The sequence below is a fragment of the Ptiloglossa arizonensis genome, chromosome 8 (assembly GCF_051014685.1).
Source record: "Ptiloglossa arizonensis isolate GNS036 chromosome 8, iyPtiAriz1_principal, whole genome shotgun sequence".
In the NCBI taxonomy this organism is placed as follows: Eukaryota; Metazoa; Arthropoda; class Insecta; order Hymenoptera; family Colletidae; genus Ptiloglossa; species Ptiloglossa arizonensis.
Window position 1 is genome coordinate 10,327,433 of NC_135055.1, and position 23,005 is coordinate 10,350,437.

Here is a 23,005-nt window from a genome sequence, read left to right on the forward strand (position 1 = left end):
AGGATCTGTCAAGAGAAACAATTTTTTCTTATATTTTTGAAATTTTAGAAACTATAAAAGAACTGCTACAAGTATAATAGAAAGGTATTTATGCATAAATAAAATTTGATATTGACTGATTATTTTGTTTTAGAGATATTGTATTAGTCAATTTAAATAACATGGTCTTGGGGAAAATATATTTTCTTTACTTTTACTTTAAAGGAAAATAATAAAAAAGAATCGATTTTTTTTTTAAATTCTAGACAAGATTAATCCCCTCTCCTCATACAGATTTGAAATATAACACAGATTATTTTTTTTTCATTTTGGAAGTACGTTATCGAACGACTAGGTCCGACCTATCGAAACGATACTGTTCGATGAACATGTGTGAAGTTTCATGTAGATCTGTCGACTCGTTCGTATATTTACAGTTGTTCAAAGTTGAAGTGTCGTAGTATTTTTTTTTACAATGGACAAAGCTTATCGAACAACCTAGTATGTAAATATTTCTGTCCTCTGCTTATTGGTCCGGAGAAACTAAATTTTATATTAATCGTCTCTTTTCGAAAAAGTGCCAACCCCTGATTTAGAGTATTGAATAATTTAGAAGTCGAAGCAGGTGATCTTTGAATTATACTTTGAGGAATCTATAACAGGAACCATCATTCTACGCGTATTTTTGGTAGCGCAATGTATATACGTAAGCAACCAGACGATACAGAAATCTCAGCACTGCAAAGTGATTCTGTGAAGAAGATGCAAGATACGCCGATAAAGTGAGGAATGTCGAAGTTTGTCGACATCGATGTTCACGCATGATCGATCGGCGTCGCCGTTTCGTGCGAGTAGGTGCAAGACCGTGTAAAACGGATCCGTCGTACACAAGTATAATACGTACGTGTCACACATGCCACCGACTGTACATCTATCTTGTCAATCACGACTGTGAATTAGTTTAGATGCAATAGGATCGTCGTGAACCCAACGTGGCGGAAATTATAATTATGCCATGATTTCAGGCTGCGTTGTATAGGGTGAGCCAATAAGAATGACCATCCGAAATAACTTGTTATTTATCGACTTCGTAAAACTATGTTTCAAATGAAATATCTTGCAGTCAACGAAGACGCGAAGAGTCGTAAAAGATTTCAGAAAATATGAGACATAAAAATCGTCGAATACAAGATATTTCATTGAAAACATTTTTTTACGAATCGATAAATAACGAGTTATTTTTCAAACAAGATGGTCTCCGCGAGAGAGACTTTTCGAGCCAGAAGGTAAAATAAATAAAGTTCTACTCAGTGCCAATAACGTGCATTTAATGAATGTAAGATATACGATGAATGATATCGAAGATTTTATCAATGGAATTTTTACTTAGTTCATATTTATATTACAAGAGAAACTGTTTTTCATTTTGTGGAAAATAGTGTCCACTTTGGGAATTTGCTGTAATTTAGTCGGCGTTAGTTATAATAGATGTACACACCCTTGGCGATTTCTTTGATAATTCTCGTCTCGTCCAATATATAATTTTGAAACTGTATTGTTAGGATTTCTTCTTATTCCATTTTACAATTTGATTCACTTTTCTTGCAGAGACTATATTTTTCAGGGACAACCTATGTAATTTAGTTATCAACTAGCAATATTTTCTTATCATCTTTGAAAGTCCCTTCGTTATATTTCTTCCATCTTGGAAATTTTTATTTTCCATGGAAATTAAAAATGTCATTTTTATAAAGGGTACATTGCTTGATAATGATTCAAGACTGTCTGATGTATTATTAATTTTTGCGAAAGGCGTGGAATACTATTTGTTGTTGCTATTTAATGTTAATTAAATTTGTGACAATTGGACCATATTTAAGTGGGAAGGTATTAGTTAATATTAATTTTATGACGCGAGTTTAGTGACGTGCCACTATGTAATTTTATTAGTCCAGTGTTTCAAATATGTAGGTTTAGTGTGTTCGATATTATTTGAAATCATCCACCATTATATTTCATACAGATTTTTCGTAAAAATACGAATTAAAGCCAGTAATAATACTTTGAAACGTTCAAATGAAATATGCTGAAAACAAAGAATTCATTAATACTTCGTTCAATGTGTGAATGTTTTAAATTAAAATCAGATTGAAACAAATACCAACAGGAACATTATTTTTCTTGTCGTCCTTATTAAATCTTTATGAAATGATGTTTTACTAAGATCTGCTCTCATAAATGCTAGTAATACATGTACTATTGTATACATACGTGTTTATCCGATTTATTTTTGCTGAAAGTTGACATTTAAATTGAGATTTTATAAATTTTATCTTCGATTAGATTTATTTGTTTTTTACGCGTGGAAGTTACTATAATTACACTTATATCGTTTTATCGTTGCACAAGTCATTGTCATTAACGTGTTTACAGTTCGCTGACCGACGTGTGGTTCAGGATAACTTTTACTCAGCAGTCAATGAACTGCATGTGGGTTAAGACAATCTTAACTTAGCAGTCAATGATCCACGATTTCTTTTTTAAAATGGCTCTAAGTGACGTAGCGATAATTGTACATTGATTTACTTTTGTAAACGAATAAACACGTTCGTTTTATGAGCGGCCTGTTTTAAGACGATGGGATAGAGTACACAGGAAGAAGTTGTTAATTGAATACGATCAGTTCAGTTAAGAGGACAGGAATGTTTGAAATTTTGAAAAAATCAATTTTTTTTCATCTTAAGTAATAGTTTGAAGTCTTAAGAATAAAATATGAAAGGTCCCTTCGAACTCGTTTTTCTCGAAATTATGTTTTCAGAAACGGTGTGCAAGATATCTCGAGACCTAACCAACAGATTCCTTTGAAATGTTGCAGACATCTTTCAAATAGCTGTCATTTCGACAATTTTCATAAAAATCAAATTGTTAAACGTCAATCCCTAGAGAATATATTATAGTTTCTAGTGTTTTTAAAATTTTTGTCGCACCTGATCCTGTTTGGCTGGAATCGTGCATTGATGTTAGTGTACGTTTCACTGTTTACATCTTCACCGAGTGGAAATTCTAATGGACGGATGAAATTGACGTATCAGTTTATTATTATACGACTTATATTGAAATTAATCGAGCCACTTTGGGGAATTGAACCACGACACTGCGTTTTGTGCGATCATCCATCGAGAATACTGCGCTTTATTCGATTTTCTGCCCGTTTGAAGCGGTTTCACTTTAAACTATCTAGTTGAGGCGACCTACGCGTATATGCATCCTCAATCGACCAATATACGTGTGTATATCGATATTTATATGCCACCAAATGGATCGGGTTTACGATCATATTTATTGACATTGAGACAGGAGTAAGAAAAATGGCGTTACATGCAGTTTGCCATTTAATTTTCTTCTTTCGTGCAATTTAATTTTCTTCTCCATATAAAACATAAAATAAATGAAACAATACAACCGCCACTGTAAAAATAATGAAATTCCTTGAAACGATATTATTGTCGTATCGATACTTGTTAATAATTATAAATCGTGATGCAAAATTTCACGTGGTTGGAATTTGTCGACTATTTCAGTTTGCAAAATATTGGATAACTTAAGCATCAGTAGCGCTTTCTAAACTTTGCATTTTCTTCTAAACAATATTGAAGAGTCATTGATACTGTGTGACTCTATAAGAAGACAGAACTGAGACGACAAAAAGAAAACTGTTTACCCCTCTATTAAGCTTCGAGATATCGATATCCTTCGCATAAAAGTCGGATCTTCCGTTAACAGTTTCCAGCTATTCGTTTGCCATGCTCCCGAAACATCGAGAAATTTTTCTCAAGTAACGAGGATCCCCTTGATCGGTTTTTTCGTGGTGGAAAAATGCTGGCGACATAAATTGGAACGTTTCCCGTGCAATTTCAGCGTCGCGCGAGATTATCGAACGTTCGTCGTAGTTGCTCGAGGAATTTTAACGTCTTTATAAAAGTCAAGAGGAAGAGGAAAATGTCGAAGCGCAGTTCTGCTGCACACTCGGTCAGGGTCTGTGCAGAGGGCTTACCAGGCTGAGGTAATGTCCGGCTAGTATGCATTTAAATGAGTGCATTATCCGTGCATTATTCGGCGTTAAGATCATTTTGGCGAAGGTTCGGATGTAACTGATTTATGCGTCTCGAAGTTGCTACCTAAATAATGATATTTGCGACATTGATCGTGAAACTGTCTTCGATTGCTTTTTCATGAATATCACCCTCTGTTCGAGCGTTTCGCGAAATTGGATCGAAATACTATGCAAAAGGTTTATTCGATTATTGTACGAAATATTAATTTTTCAAGATACTTCGGTATTCCAAATTACCAATAATATTCCATGTATACTGTTTTTCTTCTACTTTATTTAGACTTTCTAAAACAAGATTACCGTGAGTATCATTTATTCTATATTATTTAATTTACCGACACTTTCAAAAGTTAAGAAAACTATTTGCATCATTTAATTGTTCGAAATAAACAAAAATTCAGACTAATATTTTCTTACGACATCTATTAATCTTACGATTACAATTCTAATAGTTACTTTCTCATTGTTTTTTCTCTTTCTCTCTCTCCCTTACTCATTCACTCCCCTTCACCCTCATGAGCACTGCGCTGAAAATACGATAGATATATATTTCAGAATATAACGTGCATGGTATAATTTTCACTAATTGGATTAATTTAGTTTCTTTAATTATTGTGCTGTATTTCTGACTGTAAACACATACAAAATCGTATAACACATTCTTTTGACGAAGATTGCACGAGAAGTCCGACGTATAAGTTACACTAACACGCAAATATCGACGAAAAAGTACATTTTTTTTACATTTTTTATCTACGGCGTACCAAAAGGAAAAATCTAAAAAAATTGAGAATAATTGTAACAACAATATATACTTGCTATTGCAGTATAATCGTAGTTCCACAATTGCTTCAATATAAGATTGGTATTCTTCAATATACTTATTTTTCGTTTATTTTGTATAACTTGGATTTTCAATGATAAAATCTGAAAAAGTACTCTAAAATGTGACTTCGTAATTGAAATGTTTCTAATGTTTTTTTTTCAAATCTATCAAATAACCCATCGCTTTAACGAAACAAGCATTAATATTAATTATTTTAATTACGAGATAGGAATGAATAATTTGATCGATTATCTCTTCTAATGATCATCGATCGCGTTATCTCTTACGGGTGACAATGGATCGTCGGTCGATGTACGTAATTAACTAACCAGGGTGTTAGCGAATAATTCTTCACTTTGCTAATACTTTTACTCTAAGGGAAGTGTCACACGTTACGAGCTGGTCTATTTGTACCATCTCGGTGCTGCCTACATTTCGGATGTAAACCGCTGGGGGACACTCATTAGCATTCTTCCAGCGTTGTTTTCTTTTTGTTTTCTCGCACTGTGTCCGATCAAGAAACTAATTATCCGAGGTCGTATCCTCAGTCTAGAAACTATTTATTTTGCTCATTGCGGAGTGCTTCTATCCCACCACTATCGTCCTCTCGGTACCTTTTGTACGACGTATTGGCGCCTTCTCTTCACCATTTAATATCGTTCCAGCGTGTATTTTTCGAAAATCAAAACCTCGAGCATCTTAAGATCGAGTACCGTTTCTTCATGCGCGACAGCCCAAACAAAGGATAGGTAATTACGCGATGGTAATGGTTTTCTTTACATTTCCGACTATTCCCTGCAACCTTCATTTTCGTAGTTCGAGCCGTTTTCCTCTTTGTCGAAGTCATTGGTCTCTGATTCAGATGCTGGAATCGCGCGTATTTTCGAAATGTTTGTCAAAAGTTTCTTATAGTTTACTCTTAGTAGTAAAACCTTTATTCGCTAAAACTATAGTTAATTTAGGATTATATTCAATACTAGTATATTTTTAAATCTCGTTATTCACATTGCAGGTAACATTACTATTACTTTTTTGTTTCTATCGTTTTATTTCCATACTCTGTTGTATTTTATTTTGTGACTACTCTACAACAAAGACATTATTATATCATTATATCATTACTTCATTATATATTACATTTCTACTCAGCTTTTCAGTGAAAGTTAGCTGATATATTCCAGTCCTTATACGTGTCAAAATTCTTGAACATATAACAACAAAAACAACTTGGTTCTCATCGTAAACCCAGTTACGTCACTTTAACAGATCGAAATAATAAACAGAGAAAATTGGTCTGTCAATATTCTTTTGAGTAATCTCGAAGGAATAGTCGCTTTTTCTTCGTCTCGAGCGGCTTTTTTTTCGGACTCTCATCTTGTGAAAGAAAGTTTTCAATTCATCCATTCGATGGACTTGTATTAACACGTTAAGCGCCGTGTCAGTCACCGGTGGCTGACACTATATTTTTCGTTCGGACCGCGTCAGTCATCGGTGACTGATAGTGTATACTTTTCGTTCAAGCCGCAGCTTTTTTTTATACCATTTTATGGATTTTCGTAATGGATTATTATAGGCACTCATTTGATCAGATATATCAACTGCTGCTTTTTCTGCATTATTATCCATTACAATTTATTCCATTGCGAATTGTAACTTTCTTTACTTTTTACCGATTATATTCTTTTTTCTCTTTTATTATGTTTTTATTCTCTCGTTCTACATTTTCCTTGCTTGTATTTATATACATTCTTTCTTTCTTTTTTTTCCCGTTCTCCACAATATCTTACCCTCTGTATCAAATTGTATTTTACGTTAATAATAAATAAATAACTTATCAAATCTCGTGTCGTATAACTAGTAACTTGTGATCACCTTATGTGCTCGTTTACCATACGTGCATCCCTACATTCTTGTTGCACCATTCAAAAAGGATACTTTCGTTGATATTTTCGTTTCAAGGCGATACTAATTGATTGCGAATCTCGTGAATTAATCGAGGAAATATCGTGTCGATTCTTTTCTAGAAAACTTCCAACGTTGTCATTAATCACCCTAAGGCGGCGTATTTCAACTTGGTCGTTTTGCACTTTCGTGACCTGGCCACGGCACGCCCTGGGATACTTTTATTATTTCCGCTCGGTCCCCGGGGAAGTTTCATATCGTTACAATTCATTAGGAAACACGCCAGTGAGCATACAACAGTGTTCTATACTTTTCTTCTAATAGATTAGCTCTGTTTACTGTGAGTGAGATTCAGACAAGAATTGGTAATCCTAATCCCCGAACATTCAGATTTAATTAAAATACTCGCTTACTTGTTTTAGTATTCTGATTGTTTAGAACTAACACTCGATGATTCGTGTATAAAAATTTCATATTCTTAAAATCGATGCGGAGAAGGGTTGGTAATAGTTTCGAGAGTATATATTCGTAAAAAAAGGTAGATTCGTATGTCTTGTAGTAATAGTAAGGTATTGTATTCAGGGACGAATATTTTCGACCTTAGTTTAGGTCGATATTATAAAGGATATATTTTAAAGGAATTTCAACTATGATAGAAGTGCATTCTCAATCAATTGATAAGAATAGAGTTATGTCGTTACAAAATAATCATATAATACGTAACAGTATGTCAGTGTATGTATCAAAAATAGAAATGGAAAATGGACAGTGAACGAAGTGTATAATATTTGTTTCGTACGTTTTATTATACGTTGATATTAATTTTCAATGTGCACGTGAACGTGCATTTTGATATGTTTAATAAACAGCTGTTAATATAGTTGAATTGATAGGAAATTAAATAAACGTTCTCAAACGTATAAAAATGCTGCCATTACAGGACAAATTGCTACGAACTTCGAACAACAGTATTTTCACGTTATGTTCATCATTGTTCGCTACCTAAATTTTCGTTCACAGTTAGTGCGAAGGAAAGTTGTTTCAAGTGAAATAACTTGGGCGATACTTCACTCGATAAGTGAGATTTAACGTTCAACGCCTGCGAAACAATAAAAACCGCCGGCGGAATGCGCCGAATGTATCGTTTTAACAGTATAATGGCCCATGGGTCGGTATTAAATTTACATGGGGCGAGTTTTGCACACCGTACCACGAACTTTTAATTGTGCGGAAACTATTCGATTAATAGGACGAGCTTGCGGGTTTGATAGCAGACGATTGCGAGTATCGATTCCCGTGATTTGTTTCGTTATTTTTAAATCTCCAACACACTCTCTCTCTCTTTCTCTGTCTCCCTCTAGTGAATTAATAACCCGAGTTATTTTGGAGCTGAAGTGTGGAAAATCTTCCGGTCTTGCTAATTCTCTCGATGCATAAATATTCCAGATTGTTTTATTTTTCGAATTTCTTTTGTTTTGCTCAAATTTTCATACGCCATTGCTTTTATGGCGTATTTTTCTCTCTAATATTTCTTAAATTTAAGAAATATTCAGCATTATTGGGAAACCTAATAAACCTGCATTATTCAAATTTCGAGGGCGGCTTTATAGTAGTTTCAGCTCGAAATACACATTTTATCGAGTCAATACTAATAATAGCTGTTGACTATTTTCTCCTATTGCTTTTTTAATCGTGTAAGATTACTTCGATAAGAAAGATATGCATTGTTTGGTTTTAACAAGAAACACAATAGACTTGAATTGAGTATCTATTAATCCTATGTTTACTATGAGTGTAATACTATTATATTGTTCTCTTCGGACACTTTTCTATGAATCTCGATAAAAAAATCTTGAGATATTTTTATTTTATAGATGGCACACTTGAGGATTGAAGTAGGATCTTAATGAAATTGTTTTTAAATAATTGAGGCAATTGAGAAAAAAACAAAACAGTAAAAAATCAAAAAATTTTGAAAGCAAAATAAAAAAAAATAAAAAGAAATGGTTCAATTTTTTCAATTGTCTAGTTCCACTTTAAATGGATGTATAAAGTCTCATAACTCCGTTAATTTTTTGAAGTGTAACTAAAAATTTTAGAAATATGTTTCTAAGGCTTCGAACATTTAGAAAATGAGAAAAATGGGGATCAATTGAACTTGAAAAACAAGAGACACCCCTTAATCAATAATTATTAATATTATCCGTTGAAACTAAAGAAAAAGTGGATACGTTCGCCAGCAAGATAAACTTTACGGCAATTGCAATTAATTCACTGAAAAATAAAGGTGTCGTTAGTTTAACACTCGGTTGAAACGATTCTATGCATACTACTGTATGCAGAGATTGATGATGCATGTACTACCAATCGGAAGTCAAAAAGTTTCGCACTGTGATGGTACGACTGGAATTGTTTAAATCGATTTTACAGTTATACCAATTATGAACGAAATGCACAGTTTTGCATTATAAATATACAATGACGAGAAAAAATATAAGCGTATAGTTACACGGTGCACGTTACCTTTTTCCCCCCTCTTCTTAAAACAAATAGTAGAAATTCCTATATTGCTTTGTCTGTAACTTTTAATAATTTGCAAAATGCTCAGAGCTGTCTTTGAAAATATAATAACATGGTAGAGAAACGTAGAATATTTAAGACGTTAGACGAACACCTGTTTTACGCTTACTATAAAGCTGATGATTGTACGTCACTTTAATTAGGTTTACAATTTGTATCGTATAATAGGGAATATGCGCATCCAAGGCGGCTTTAGGTGTTATACATTGTCTCCAAATGTATGTGCACTGCTTGCTGCGTACATGTGTATGTAGAATTCATAGTGTACGTTCTCATCTGTGGATATAACATATTTGCGCATATGTGCGAGATTCACTGCATTCTTCCATACTAGATTATGTTAGAGTAATCTGTTAGGTAGTGCACCATTGAAGGAGTATTGGAGTAAAGATTTTCATTTATAAAATATGATTCTTTATCTCTTATACGGTTGACGATACACAAAAATAAGGTAGAGGAAAAGTTGAACGCCATAAGAATATCTATATATTTCTATGATATATTTATTTATTTAAAAAATTGCTTCCTTTTACTAAGGTTACAGTAAATTATACAATTTAACAAATCTGTTATAATATCCGTTAATAATTTGTCCATTAAATTTTTAAACGTGACAGTTAAAAGCTTCATTTCCAAAAGTAATTGAATTCTATATTTTTTAAAAATAAGTTAACTAATAAAGTGTAACCTGTGAAACTACATTAGTACGTGTATATACATATTTCATATTTACCTTGTGTGAGCTATACTATCTCTGCATCTGCGTATTATATAAGTCCACGTAATAGTTTTTTTTTCTTTGCATATATAGGGTGTCTTACTAATCCTGTTACAAAGAAGTTTTGCAATTATATTCATAATATTCAATACTTTTTCTTAAAACTTCACGTTACGAAGAGCCATTACATTTTAAATACAGAAGAAAGTCTCAAATACTTATTAAATTAAATTATTGAATTAAATTTATATTGTTTTAAATAGTATTAGCTCTAGTGATTTTTATTTAAAACGGTTTTCGTGTCATAAGGTCTACATATTTTCATAATTTTGCGTATGAATATTATTTTGAAAATTCTTTCGAGTAAAATTATTCGAATTGACACGAACATTACAAACACGTACAAATTTAGTAGAAATTCCATTTAAGACTTAAACGAGAAAGTTTGAGCGAATAAGTAAAAATGAATCGCGTATGATCAGACACGCGTTTACTGTATAATATTATTTTGAAAATTGTGTCGAGTGAAAATTATTAAGATTGATGTGAACGTTACAGACCTGTCCAAATTTAGACGAATTTCATTGCAAATGTTTAAATAAGAAAGTTTGAGCGGTCCATGGAGAAAAAATTATCCATTGTTAAACGTATCTTATACGTAATATTATAACTGTATTTAATAAAGAAAATTGTGTCCAATTACAATTACTATAATTGGATATAATTTACAAATGGTGAAAACGTTTAGAATTAATACGAACAACAAATATGGATAAACATTTTAGAAATTTTGTTTCAAAGTTCTAAACTTACGTTTCATCTGATTTACATAGTTTCTAAGATCTCTTAGTATCGTGAAATTGTAAAATCCAATTATGCCGATAATATTAACACACATTTGTGACAAAACTGTTCATGACAGAGTTAGTGAATCATTTTGTGCATATATGTGAGGGTGAGGGTGGTTTTACAAAATTCGTGCCTGCAGATTTGCAGTCACGCAAGCACATGTATGCACACGTGAGTGTGGACGCGTCTTCTTAGCAAGATTAATCCTGTTCCATGTTTCGTGCTCACGAGATCGATTTGCTGTACGAAGATACAACTTGGCGTATAAATTTTCGATTATGGTCGAGAGAATCCTCAGGCTGTGGGAATGCGAAAAGATCGAAAGGGGCATTTCTATCAAATAAACTTAACAGCCCAGTATTATACCATTAGTCACTTCCATTTTTCTTTTGCGTTCTCTTCGACTATTTCTCGTTAATTTGCCACGAACGAAACACTGCTACGTAGTAATTTTATCGAATCACATTTTGACGAAAGGAAACAATAGTTTAGCAATACCTACAAAGAATTACAAAATATACAGTTATCTTTCGTAATTATTCCAACGACAACTTTACATCAGTTGTAGCATTTTTTTTTCTGTATTTAAGACTTTGTTTTCAAAAGATGAAAGACGAAAGTTTTAAGTTTTATACAGCTGATGGATTCTGTTTTTAAAATACCATCGAGTGAAATATTATTCACGTAGGTCTTAATTAGATTTTATGCAATTTCGATCATTTCTATTTTCAATAATGGTACGATTTGAATAATATTCATGCACCTTTATTCTACGAAGATATCATTGATCTCGAACAAAGATATGAAAGAATGTGTCCAGTTTTAAGTGTTAAGTAATGAAGTTTATACCGGCAACTTGATTAGTAACCTTAAATGATGATGTTCTATTTCAGGAATGGAGGCGATCATGTCAGAATTTTTCAACGACACTACAACTGCCTTTTACATCATGTTGATTGTCTGGATTGCTGATCAGTATGACGTTATTTGCTGCCATACACCGGTTACGAAGAAGTATTGGCTTCGGTGAGTGTTACACGACAGAATCTTCTAAGTAAAAATAGTCAAATTCATTTGAAATACGAAACATTGTCCTTTTCAATGTAATTAAAAAAATTGGAGTAGGTTTTCCAGTGAATTGTTTCAGTCCGTTTTCAGAGTAAACTGTAATTAAATTTTTAAATGAAAAAATTGAGCATACGTTCAATATCGTTGCACTAGACTTCTTATTGAAAGATTTTCAAACGTAATGATTGTTAAAGTTGCTTAAGGTATAATATTAAATTACACGCGTTTAAATTATAAAGAAGCATAGAAAGTGAGAGGTTTTGAGTGCATTCGTGAAACTCTGAGATTCGTTCGTCGCGTACTTTTTAGATTAGAATAGGGACGATCGAAGGAACATTTAATTAACCAAGATTAAGCTCTATTAAGTAGCGAGTCGGTCGTAGTTCTGAGCACACCGGTAGTCCCGTCTTTTCTCTTTATTCCGGTTCGTGCACATCCGGTTAAAACTGAAATGATCAAAGTATCTACTTTGTTACGTAGCAGTCTTTGTTGGTTGATGATAAAATGCCTCGCTTGGAGCAATTTTACGAAAGGTATAGTGAGAGTCTGATATGCAACGTTTATAAAACAGAAGAAAGAAGAAACATTTACACGGGAATTTCACAGGAAGAAAGATAAACAATGCATCGAACGACACAAGGTGTTATCGAATTATGCTTAGAAAAAATTGTTTGCTTTCTCGAATTTATTATACTACTGACAAGGGGAATCAATGATTGGGACGAAAGCTTTTCAATCGAGATTGGGTAAACAATATAAGTTTTTTGTTCACATTATAGATTCTGACAAAAGAAATTGACGACAGAATTAATATCGTAGTTTCATCGAAACGTTCAATTTTGTCGCGGTGTATACGAACACCATTTAAATTGTAATGGAGGTAAGTCTATGTATCGTAATTAAAAACTTTTCTACACATTCTATTCGCATCCACCATTTAAAAAAAGAACGAAGCAGATCATGATTACGAATTTTCACATTTAAAGTGAAAACAATATTCTGCCACGTTATTCTAAAACAGTATTTACAACAATAGATTGTTACTTACAAACGCTAATTCGTCGAGTAATACATTGTAACGTTTACATTTCTTATTTCTAACATTTTTAATAGAACAATTTACACGATGGTAAATATATTTATTTTCGAACGAAGTAAGTGTTCGTAATCATAGAAAGCGAAATAAGCTACAAAAATTGTAGAAATGCGTACGGTCAGTTTAGACGGTCCTTTCGGGGTGGAAAATTTGTTCTAAAATTATTTTATTATTTTCTGTATCGTTAATCTTATAACGTTAGAAATCCAAACCTTTGTCTACCAATTATGCGATTATGGTGGAATTTGTCTTTGTTAATGAACGTCAACACAATTAAGGACGAATACGTACCTTCTGTAATTATTGGTGTTTATTGATTGCCATGGAACGCGCAGATCCCGAGTGCGGTATGTGCAGTGAAATCTTAATCAAACACTGCGGTCTGCAGTGTAATAAGCTTACGGAGTGTAACCATCTGTTTATGTCGTCCCGAATCATCGATTCCTTTTTGGTGCTGTGCCATGGAGGACGATTTCGGTCCATCCATCCACGGAGATCGATTGTTTCTTTATCGCCATAAATATTTCCGATGAACCGAGTCCGTGTCGGGCCTTGGCCATTCGTGGAACCTCGGTGGTTGTGTGCAGATGTCAAATCGAGATCTGGATGAGCCCTTCGTAATAGGAATCGAGTTTTACGCTCGATGTGGCTTACGAGAGAGAACTATACTGCAATTTCCTTAGACAGACAAAGGTATAGGGTCGAGACATTAGAGGCATTAGACAGCGATTAAACAAAATTGTCGCCGGTGATAGTTCAGTTCGCCGCACTGGATGTTTGAACAGTTCCATTGACGCGCGAGTGAATAGTCAACGAAATTGCTCGCGGCTAGAGGGCGATACGTTTAAAGGGGAACATTTTAAATTGCCGTGAAAGTTTCACAAATAGATCGAACAGGTTACAGAGTTTCCGGAAGTGAACAAGAACGAGAGAAAAGTCACGTGTCCAAAGTGAACGGACAATGGAATAACTTTATAATACGTCAGACGTGATTTCACTTTAAATTATCGGCACCGTACGTTAGAAGGGGAGCAATAAATATATTAATAATTAATCGTCAATGTTGAAAGTTTGGATAGAAATCTTCTTTCACATCGGAGTCGGAATCGTAGAATACGCATTTGCAACTACCTCAAGAAATTTTCTATATATTTTATTGTCGTTACCTTAAGAAATTTTCTATATATTTTATCGTCGTTACCATAAGAAATTTTCTATATGTTTTATCGTTGTTTCAAAGTTGTCTCGTTCGGTCGTGAAGGCTTCAATCCGATCTTGTAAGTGTAGAAAGCTATAAAGAGCTTTCTAATCGAAGACCGTTGATAACACTCGTTAATTTTTACTCGCTTGTATTGTTTTTTTTTACCTTACGAAAGGTCATAGTTTTACATACCGTTGCTTCTCACGAAACACGGAAAGGACGGTTGGGTTTCCTTTAAATAGGTCGCAGGTTAGACACGCAATATTAGGGCAGCCGGTGTTAGGCAACAATTAAACGGATCTGACGCTGGTAATACTCCTGTAGTATCGCATCCAAGTATCTGCAGTGCGCCTTGCATTGAAACGGAACTGTGCTGCCGTCTGTGGTATTTATACTAGATCGACTTCGATCGCACGAATAAAACACGTTGAACGAACGGTAATCGTGTTCTTTTTCTTCGTAGAAATTAGTTCCCTCAACGTGCGACAAGACTCTTCAGTTTGACCTCCTTTTCGAGCTCCAACTATTTCGTTTAAGCCGAAGCTTAGATGAACCTCTGTCACGTGAACGAAATACGCTTTAATGAACGATAATTCTCTTCTCCATTGAAATTAGTGTCTTAAAAGCGATCGAATAGCATTTCAAGATTTCTCTTCGTTAGATCGTCGATGATTTTAAACTCGATTCAGTAAATAATATTGTAGATCATTTATAAAAGCGTAATAGTCAATCTCATTGTGCTTCGATTAGAATCTCTTATCGTAATTGACATTGCGTTACAGGTTTTGTAAATGATATTGTAAATGTTTGTCAAAATATTCACAAACTAAACGTAGAAAAACAACAACATTCCATTGAAAAGAAATTTTAATTGTCTTAATTTCGAAAACAACAAACGTGCCAATAGTAACTGCACCACTCTGTGTATTATCGGTATTTATAATTTGGAATTTACAGATTTTTGAAAATAAATCTAAACCATTTTTCATCGAAATAATTTTTAAAATGTAGCGTCAAATTGATTTCAAGATACGCCCGATTCTGATGACTCATTTCCCTTTGCTCGTTCACATTTTCCTCCTACTCGCTCATACTTTGCGGTATATTTTAATATAAATTTAATTAATTTGAAATGTCGGTAAAAATCTCTCAAATTAATACAATTTTTCGAACAATGTACCTGTTCGTGAGCAATTTCATTTAAGATACTCGAGTTACGTTATCGTTTTTTCTGTTAAAAAGCGTTTGGAGTTTTCTTTTTCGTATGAAATTACAAGGTGATTTATACGACGAGATTCAAGATCAAATTTCATATTTCGGTTACAAAGTTCAAAAAAGTCAATGAGTTAATTAATTAATGACCTTAATAATGTGATTTAGCGCATATTTTTCTAAAAGTTCTGTTCAGACAAAATTTTCAAATAGAACCGAGTCAGCATCGATCATGTCTCTGATGTCAGAGACATCAAACCGAGTCCGATTGTATTTGTCATATTTTTTTTTATTAAAAACGATTCAGACAAGATGTACTAATTTTTCAGCAGTTTCGTTAAAAATTCTCAAATTATACCATCTTCTTGGAAAGAAATTCTAATATCGAGAATAGATACTCGAACAGTCTCATACAATTTCATACAATGTCAAATTCTTTCATCGTTCTTGAACTATTACTACCGAGAAAGTTAGATATAAATCGCTACTGAATTTTGCAACGTTAGGAAAGACAACACATTAATATTCGTATCTTAACAAAACACAATTCTGGAAATTTACAATTATAATTTTGTGCCAGTTGAAGCGTATAGACCGAGCATGAAACGTTTTTCGTATCGTCCATGGTGAAAATTTGTATACACGTTACTGGAAAAGGTAGTTTTCTTCCCACGGTTATTAAATTATTCGCGTCAATTACAACGTAGCGATAAATGTGTTCTTCGAAAGGTTCGCGAAGGTCGTTGAAAGTTCTCTTAGTTACGTAGAAGATTTTCTGCTCGAAGCCGTTTCGTATCGGTCGTAAGCGTGGTTCAATTTATTGCTTTACGATCTTCGGTTCTTGGGATTCTGGTTGCCTGACTTTGGGTTACGGTTGGTATGCAACTAACACAGAGCACTATCGACTGACTGTTTCTACGGGTCATCCGATTTTAATTAGAAGCTCGACTTCCGCTACACGCGGTTTATCCGATCCTTCGTATTTAGTTGCGGTCCTCATTCTCCTACCATTCGTAATCCAAAGCCTTTATAGAGGGTCAAATATCGAAATGGAGAGAATGGCTAACGCGTAGAATATAATCGATATGCGACAAACCGATGATTCATTTCATTCATACATATTGGCGGTATCATAATTTACAGGAATGTTTCAGAGGAAGAGATAGAAGGATCGTAAAATCGATAAAGATACGGAAAATGAAGAATGATCAGTTTTAAGGTAAATTTTGATTTAACGAAGCACGTGATTTCTTATCATAAAGGTACTTTTTATTATTTACTTTAATACCTTTGGAACTTTCTTTTTTCACGTTTAAGAATAAACATATGTATTAAGACATACGATGCAATATCACAAGATTGTTGTAAAGAAGTTTCACAAGTGCAACGATGAACATCATTTTAAAACGGAAAGGAGATTCGTTCTGTGAGAAGCATATAATAAAAGAGATGTAACTCGCAGCTTTTTAATTTCAATATTAATAAACGATAATTGAAATTGTATTGTGCGTTCTATAACTCCGTAGATAAATTCTATTGAAACCGTCGAATGATGAATGACCATAGACTTACGAACAATAGTATCTCGATAGAAACAGAATAAATTTCGATGTAGAATAAATTTAATAATCATATCCAAATCGCAACAAATTTAGCGTTTAGTGTGATTGTATTGAATTTTAGTTAAGTTCGATGCAGTTAAATCTTTGTATGTCCACAATATCCGTAGAAATATAATGGTACATTGTGTTGCGCGATATTTTGATTTTCAGTTTGGAATTTCTTTAACCATTTTCGCAATATGCGTCGTATGAAAATTTACTTACCAGTTCGATTCGCTACGTGTGTCCTGTTGTAGACCGGAACGAAACTCTGAAAGTAAAACCAAAGTAGTACAGCAGTCTTTCGTTCGTTCACGCTCAGAAAATCGTATACCGTATACAAGAATAGACATTGCCAGAAGGCAAAGAGATACTGAAAGTTCAATGATTGCCGCGGCTGATATCTGTTCTACGCGAAGTTAGGTGTTTTCATATGTTGTTCCTTGGTCTTTTTACCTGCCGGAAACACAGACTGGATATAATGCGACCAGCATCTTTTGTTTCCGCATTCTCAATTTTCGCATGCGAAAAGGCTTTCTATGATATTGCAAGGATTGAACGAATAATTTCTGCTCGATTTCCGAGCGATATCGATACGCGATTTGGTTGTTGAATAAATATAGTTTTGCGATATATAATTGTATTTCGTGAGCATTCTTTTGTTCAGTCAAGTGTCCTCTTTAAAGAAGAAGAATACGTCGTTAGTGTATTTGTTTTTGATAAGGTCTAGATAATATACTTTTGACGAGTTGTAAATTTCTACTAATAGTTTCTTTGCTTAAGATATCATACTTGGATTGCATTGTATGCAAATTAGGTGTAGTAATTAACATAAGAACAAGCTATCTTTCTGGACTCCTTTTAGTTAGCTATTATAGTACAGAAATCTGAACATACAGTCTGTTTGATTTATTTAGAACAGTGTAAATATCTCGAAAACTGCGCACGATACGAAAAAGTATTAAAAAAAATATTGTATCGAAGGGCGTGTATCCTGATGAGATTTATGCGACTTTGTGTTGGTCTTGAAAAGTTCCACGAATGTCACGTATTCAGCATTTGTCTGAAACATTTTTTTGTATCGTACACGTTTTCAGATAAAACGGACACACTGGGTTTGAATTTCTCTATTTAAACCGATCGAAGTACAGAGACGACTAGTCAAACATTTGAACTTCACGAAAACCGGTTGATCGTGCTTGACCAATTTTTAATTAGTTAAACCGTTTTGAAATATACAAGGTCGACGATACTGCGCTCGAAACCAGATTTCTGTAATACATTTTGGTCCATGATAGAAGTGTTGAATATAACTATATAACTTAAATTTAATTGAATTTAATTAAAATTTGGTTGATAGAAAACCAATTTTTAATTTTTAACTTCTAATTGAATATTTGATTTTTAAATTTCAATTATAACTGTGCTTTTAGGTACATCCCTCCTTCCATAAGTTATTCTTTTTTTAAAGTAGTAAAAAGTGTCGATACCTGTGACAATTATATATTGTCGATATCTTTTCAATTTGTTTTTCTTTTATACAAGATTGGAACAAATTCGACAAACGGTATGAATTTTCAAAATATAAGTGGAATAACTGAATTTTCATTTTGTGAAATTAATCTATAATGTAACGGATTCAACGTAAGCAATATAAATACGAAGATAACTCAATTTTCGAACTTTCTTTTTACACTACTTTTGTTCCCAAAACAATTAACGAAACCGAAATTAATGAATACGAAAAATCGTCAATCTAATTAATATAATATAATTTAACTAATTACCGTTCCATCGTCTCTAATCGTATCCAGAAAAAATATGATTTCATTTAAAATTGAAAAATCATATCGACCATTTTGAGTACTTCCAAAAGAAAAGATTCCCGTAAAGAATTATTTTCGCACCTGATTCTTTTAATGAAAATCACACAACTGTTTCTCGAATTTCATACTTGACACTTTCAACGGCAATGGATACATTTTGGTGTTCAGTTTTCGTTAATAGCAACGAGTCTAACACTTGAATTCATCATTCAGTACTCGGCAGGCAACATGGGAATAATTAGCGTCTGATGCAGAACGTTGAATTTAGTGGCACATAAACTGTTCGCAGGTTAAATAGCCGGTTGTCATAAAAAGTAATCTGCAATACGATTTTATTTCTTTTAAAGACTTGAGGATAAACGCAATCAAGCAATTGGTTTCACAGGCCCGGCCGGTTAAAACCTCAACCCAGTGGTAAGAGTTTCATCCATTTGTTCAACGATTTAAAAGGGTCGCTATTCGCAGTCTATTGGCGTGCACGTGGCGGCAGCCCGTGTACGCGCGTGTGTTGTCGAAAACAATTAGAAAAGTGCTTTGTTGAAACGTTTCGGGGAATGTTACCGGATGATATCGATTCAGTACTTGATTCGTCAAAGCAAAACGAAATAAGTACTTCATTTTACGAATGTAAATCGTTTTCACCGACGAGAAACCTCGCTTCTATCTTAATGCAAGGTTATTAAAAATCGTTAGAACAACTGAGGTGTTATTTGCAAGGAGGGCGCGAGATTATCTGAAGCCCATTTGCACACAATCGGTTCAATAATGTTTACATTTAAAGAAGTATATTCCCTTGAAGTTTTGTTCCAATATATTTAAAATTGTAGGAATTGGAGCATTTTGAAGTATAACTCGGTCGCTTCGATTATCATTTACTTGATATACCGATTACCTTTACGCGGTTAGTTTAATAACATCATTATTGTAATCATTATAAACGTCACGTAATCACATAAACGTGTTTGTGATAATTCCTTGTAATTAAATAATACATTTTAATACATTACTTGGTACATATCTTTATTGCGAGTTCTGTAGTATTTTTGCCAATACAATAGTTGTATTATTAATAAGATGTTATTACGTAACATACTAATGAAATATTCTAACGCCAAGAGTAGATAAAATAAATTCTTTTGTAAAAAAAAAAAAACTGTTTGCACCTAAAAGGCCCAAGACCAGTTTCAATTTTGATTGATATTTCAATGTTATAATGTTTTTATACATTGTTTTACAAATAAATCTAACAATTAGGATCTGTATTATTTTGTTAACAAAAATTTTAGGAAAAATGGTTCGCTAACATTTAAACAACACTATCTTCAATTCTTTGAACGTTGTCTCTCGTAATTAGCATTTTTACATTCACGTTCTTCTTGCAGGTAACTCCTCAATTATAAAACACGCTTTCCTAGGGGATAAAATTTCCTGTTTATCATTTAGTGAGGTAATGAAGAGGAGTACTGCTTGACATCTGAGACACAACCGTTTCGAAATGAATTAAACACCCGATTTATTTTAATAAATATTTATTCCACTAACGAACGATTCAAATTAATATCACTGTTCGCTAATAAATATTTCGTAATTTTTGCGCTTATCTAGTTCGTGTATTTCGTACATGTATATTTTTCCTGTATATAACGAAGAACGGGGAAATATATAATTCAAGGGATTGGGTCCGAGTATAAACTTTACATAATTAAGAATGAGCGTATTTTTAATTTAACTCAGCCGGAATATTTCATTCTTTCTGTAAGCTGTCTGCTCTTCGCTACGTCTGTATTATTTTTCACCGTAGCGAATATCTTAATCATTTTTCTCGTTTACTTCTACGTGCGCGCGCATACGTGTTTTTTACGGTTATCGAAGAACTCTTATGTTCGGATTTTATTAAGACTGACATTGAATTCGGAAATTTCAGAGCTAAAAATATTAGGTTGTTCGGAAAGTCATTTCATTTTCCAAAATGGAGAATATATAATTTAGTAAAATGTTTATACACTTTAAAAAAATCGTGTTTCATTTTCACCAAAAAAAACTAAATGACTTTCCGAACAACCCAATAATTTCTATTTTGCGCACAAGAAACGCGTTGGACGTAGTTCAGCTTTAACAAATTGATAAAGTTGATAATCTATCGTATTAAAATAGTCTATTATAGTTTTGAAATTTTTTTATACATATAAATGTGTTTCAAAAACCGACGGAAATCGTGTGGTGTTGGAAGTAGTGAACGATGAAAATGATCCGAGGGTGTGGATGGTTTCGTGTTACTGATTCTTGAGTGAATTGTCGTTCCCAGTGACACAATATTTTATCGGTACGATCCGGTCTCGAGTGTTACAAATATTTGATGAATTCACTGTTTAAACAAATTAAGGAAATTACGTCATAGTATCGCCTTTGAGTTCAATATTACTTTATTTCTTAGCAAACACGTCTATCGGGAAGACAAAATTGTATTCCGAAATTGTTTCGATTGTATCGTTAATTTCTTTTTCTATCAGAAAATCGAGAAATTCACTTATCAACTATTATCATTAATGCACGAAAGTGACTGTTATTTAGAAACTTTGCCTTTTGTGTTATAACGAATAAATTATTGCTCTCAATTTTATTTAAAAATCTCGCATATAAGACTTGTAAATTAATACTACCACCGTGCAAATATTTGTACCTAGAATACAATCACAGTTTTAGAAATTGGAAAAAATTCACTTTTTTATGTTATCAAAAGTAAAATAAAAGAATTATTCAAAAAATACGATCGTAATTAAACCACAGTTTTACCGAATGTTCTCTGAAGACATCAAATAAATCAGTGAAATACCTATTTTTCGAAGTATGGTGCCTCCGGACTTGAAAATTATAATGTTGGTAATTCCGTGTTTATAGTTTCAGTAAATCTACTCGAGCGCACGGGTATTGTTTCGCTTAAAGTTTAATAATTTCGTTAATTACGTAGATTCCAACATAATACTTTAGGATCGTTCTAAAGACTTTATAAATTAGACGATACAAAAGACGAAAAATTGATATCTTTCACAATGTCCAGCTACAACCCCTCAAGTGTGAAAAGTATCTCCATAGATATATTCCCTACAGTCTGTGGTTTGCTCCACTTAATCTACATACTCGTAAAAAACATGCATATTTATTCATTCGGTTCACTCTTGATTTGAACGGTATCTCATTACCGAGGTTATCGTGCAATTTCCTCGATTACAAACGAACGAAATACATACTTAACGGAAGCACAGAGTTGGTTCGTTGTTGTCACGGATTTGCTCGAAAAAATCGAAAGTAGGCAGCTTCGATTTGCTCGAAAAAATCGCAAGTGTTCTTCAGCTTCTGTAGCGGTGAGCTATCCAGAGGTGTACATCGCGATCTGGCTTATTTTTCCGCGGTGGTGGTTATTTCATCCTTTTCGCGGAATTAGGATGTGTCTACCGCGTGGAGAGCAGCAGAGAGTGGCTGAGAAAGAAAAGAGGAGAAAGATAGGATGCGATCTGCAGAGAGCTAGGACGGATCTTAGTTTGACGATACGCGACGGTATTAGGTCGTCACCGAGGGGTGTGCACTTTACTTTCGATCCGTAATGTGGGTCTGGATTCTCGGCAGTTCGTAGATAACGCACGTTCAGTCCCATTTGAGCCTAGAAGGGCTGTCTCTTCCTTCGCCGTTCTGCTTGGCTGACTTATCCGGACTGGTGTGCACATACAGACACGTATGCCCCTTATTTTCGAGCTGAATTCGTGCAAATAGTGACATTAGGGCGGATAATACTGTAATTTAGTAATTTAATACTTTCATCTGCTTCTGGCTGACCTCTTACTGCTCGATGAGTAGTAATTCCCGTGTCACGGTGTTACGTTGTGCTCAACTAAAATGGTTTATTACTTTCGTTAGACGGTTGATGGTTAGAACCTGAGAATTGGGTCGATACTGAAACAGTGTACGGTACACTTCTTCGTGTTGATCTTCTTCTCACGAGAACGAAGATGTCGAATTTTTTTGGACAATGGAACGT

General features: G+C 33.7%; 1 protein-coding gene across 2 annotated transcripts in view; it reads left to right on the top strand.

Annotated features, from left to right (window-relative positions):
- The window catches only part of LOC143149888 (membralin), a 107,548-nt gene that overhangs the window by 34,324 nt on the left and 50,219 nt on the right, over positions 1-23,005 (top strand). For both annotated transcript variants that reach the window (XM_076317683.1, XM_076317684.1), the window contains exon 10: positions 11,862-11,994. In XM_076317683.1, coding sequence (XP_076173798.1) covers positions 11,862-11,994 — 133 coding nt within the window. The remainder of the gene's footprint in view (positions 1-11,861; positions 11,995-23,005) is intronic.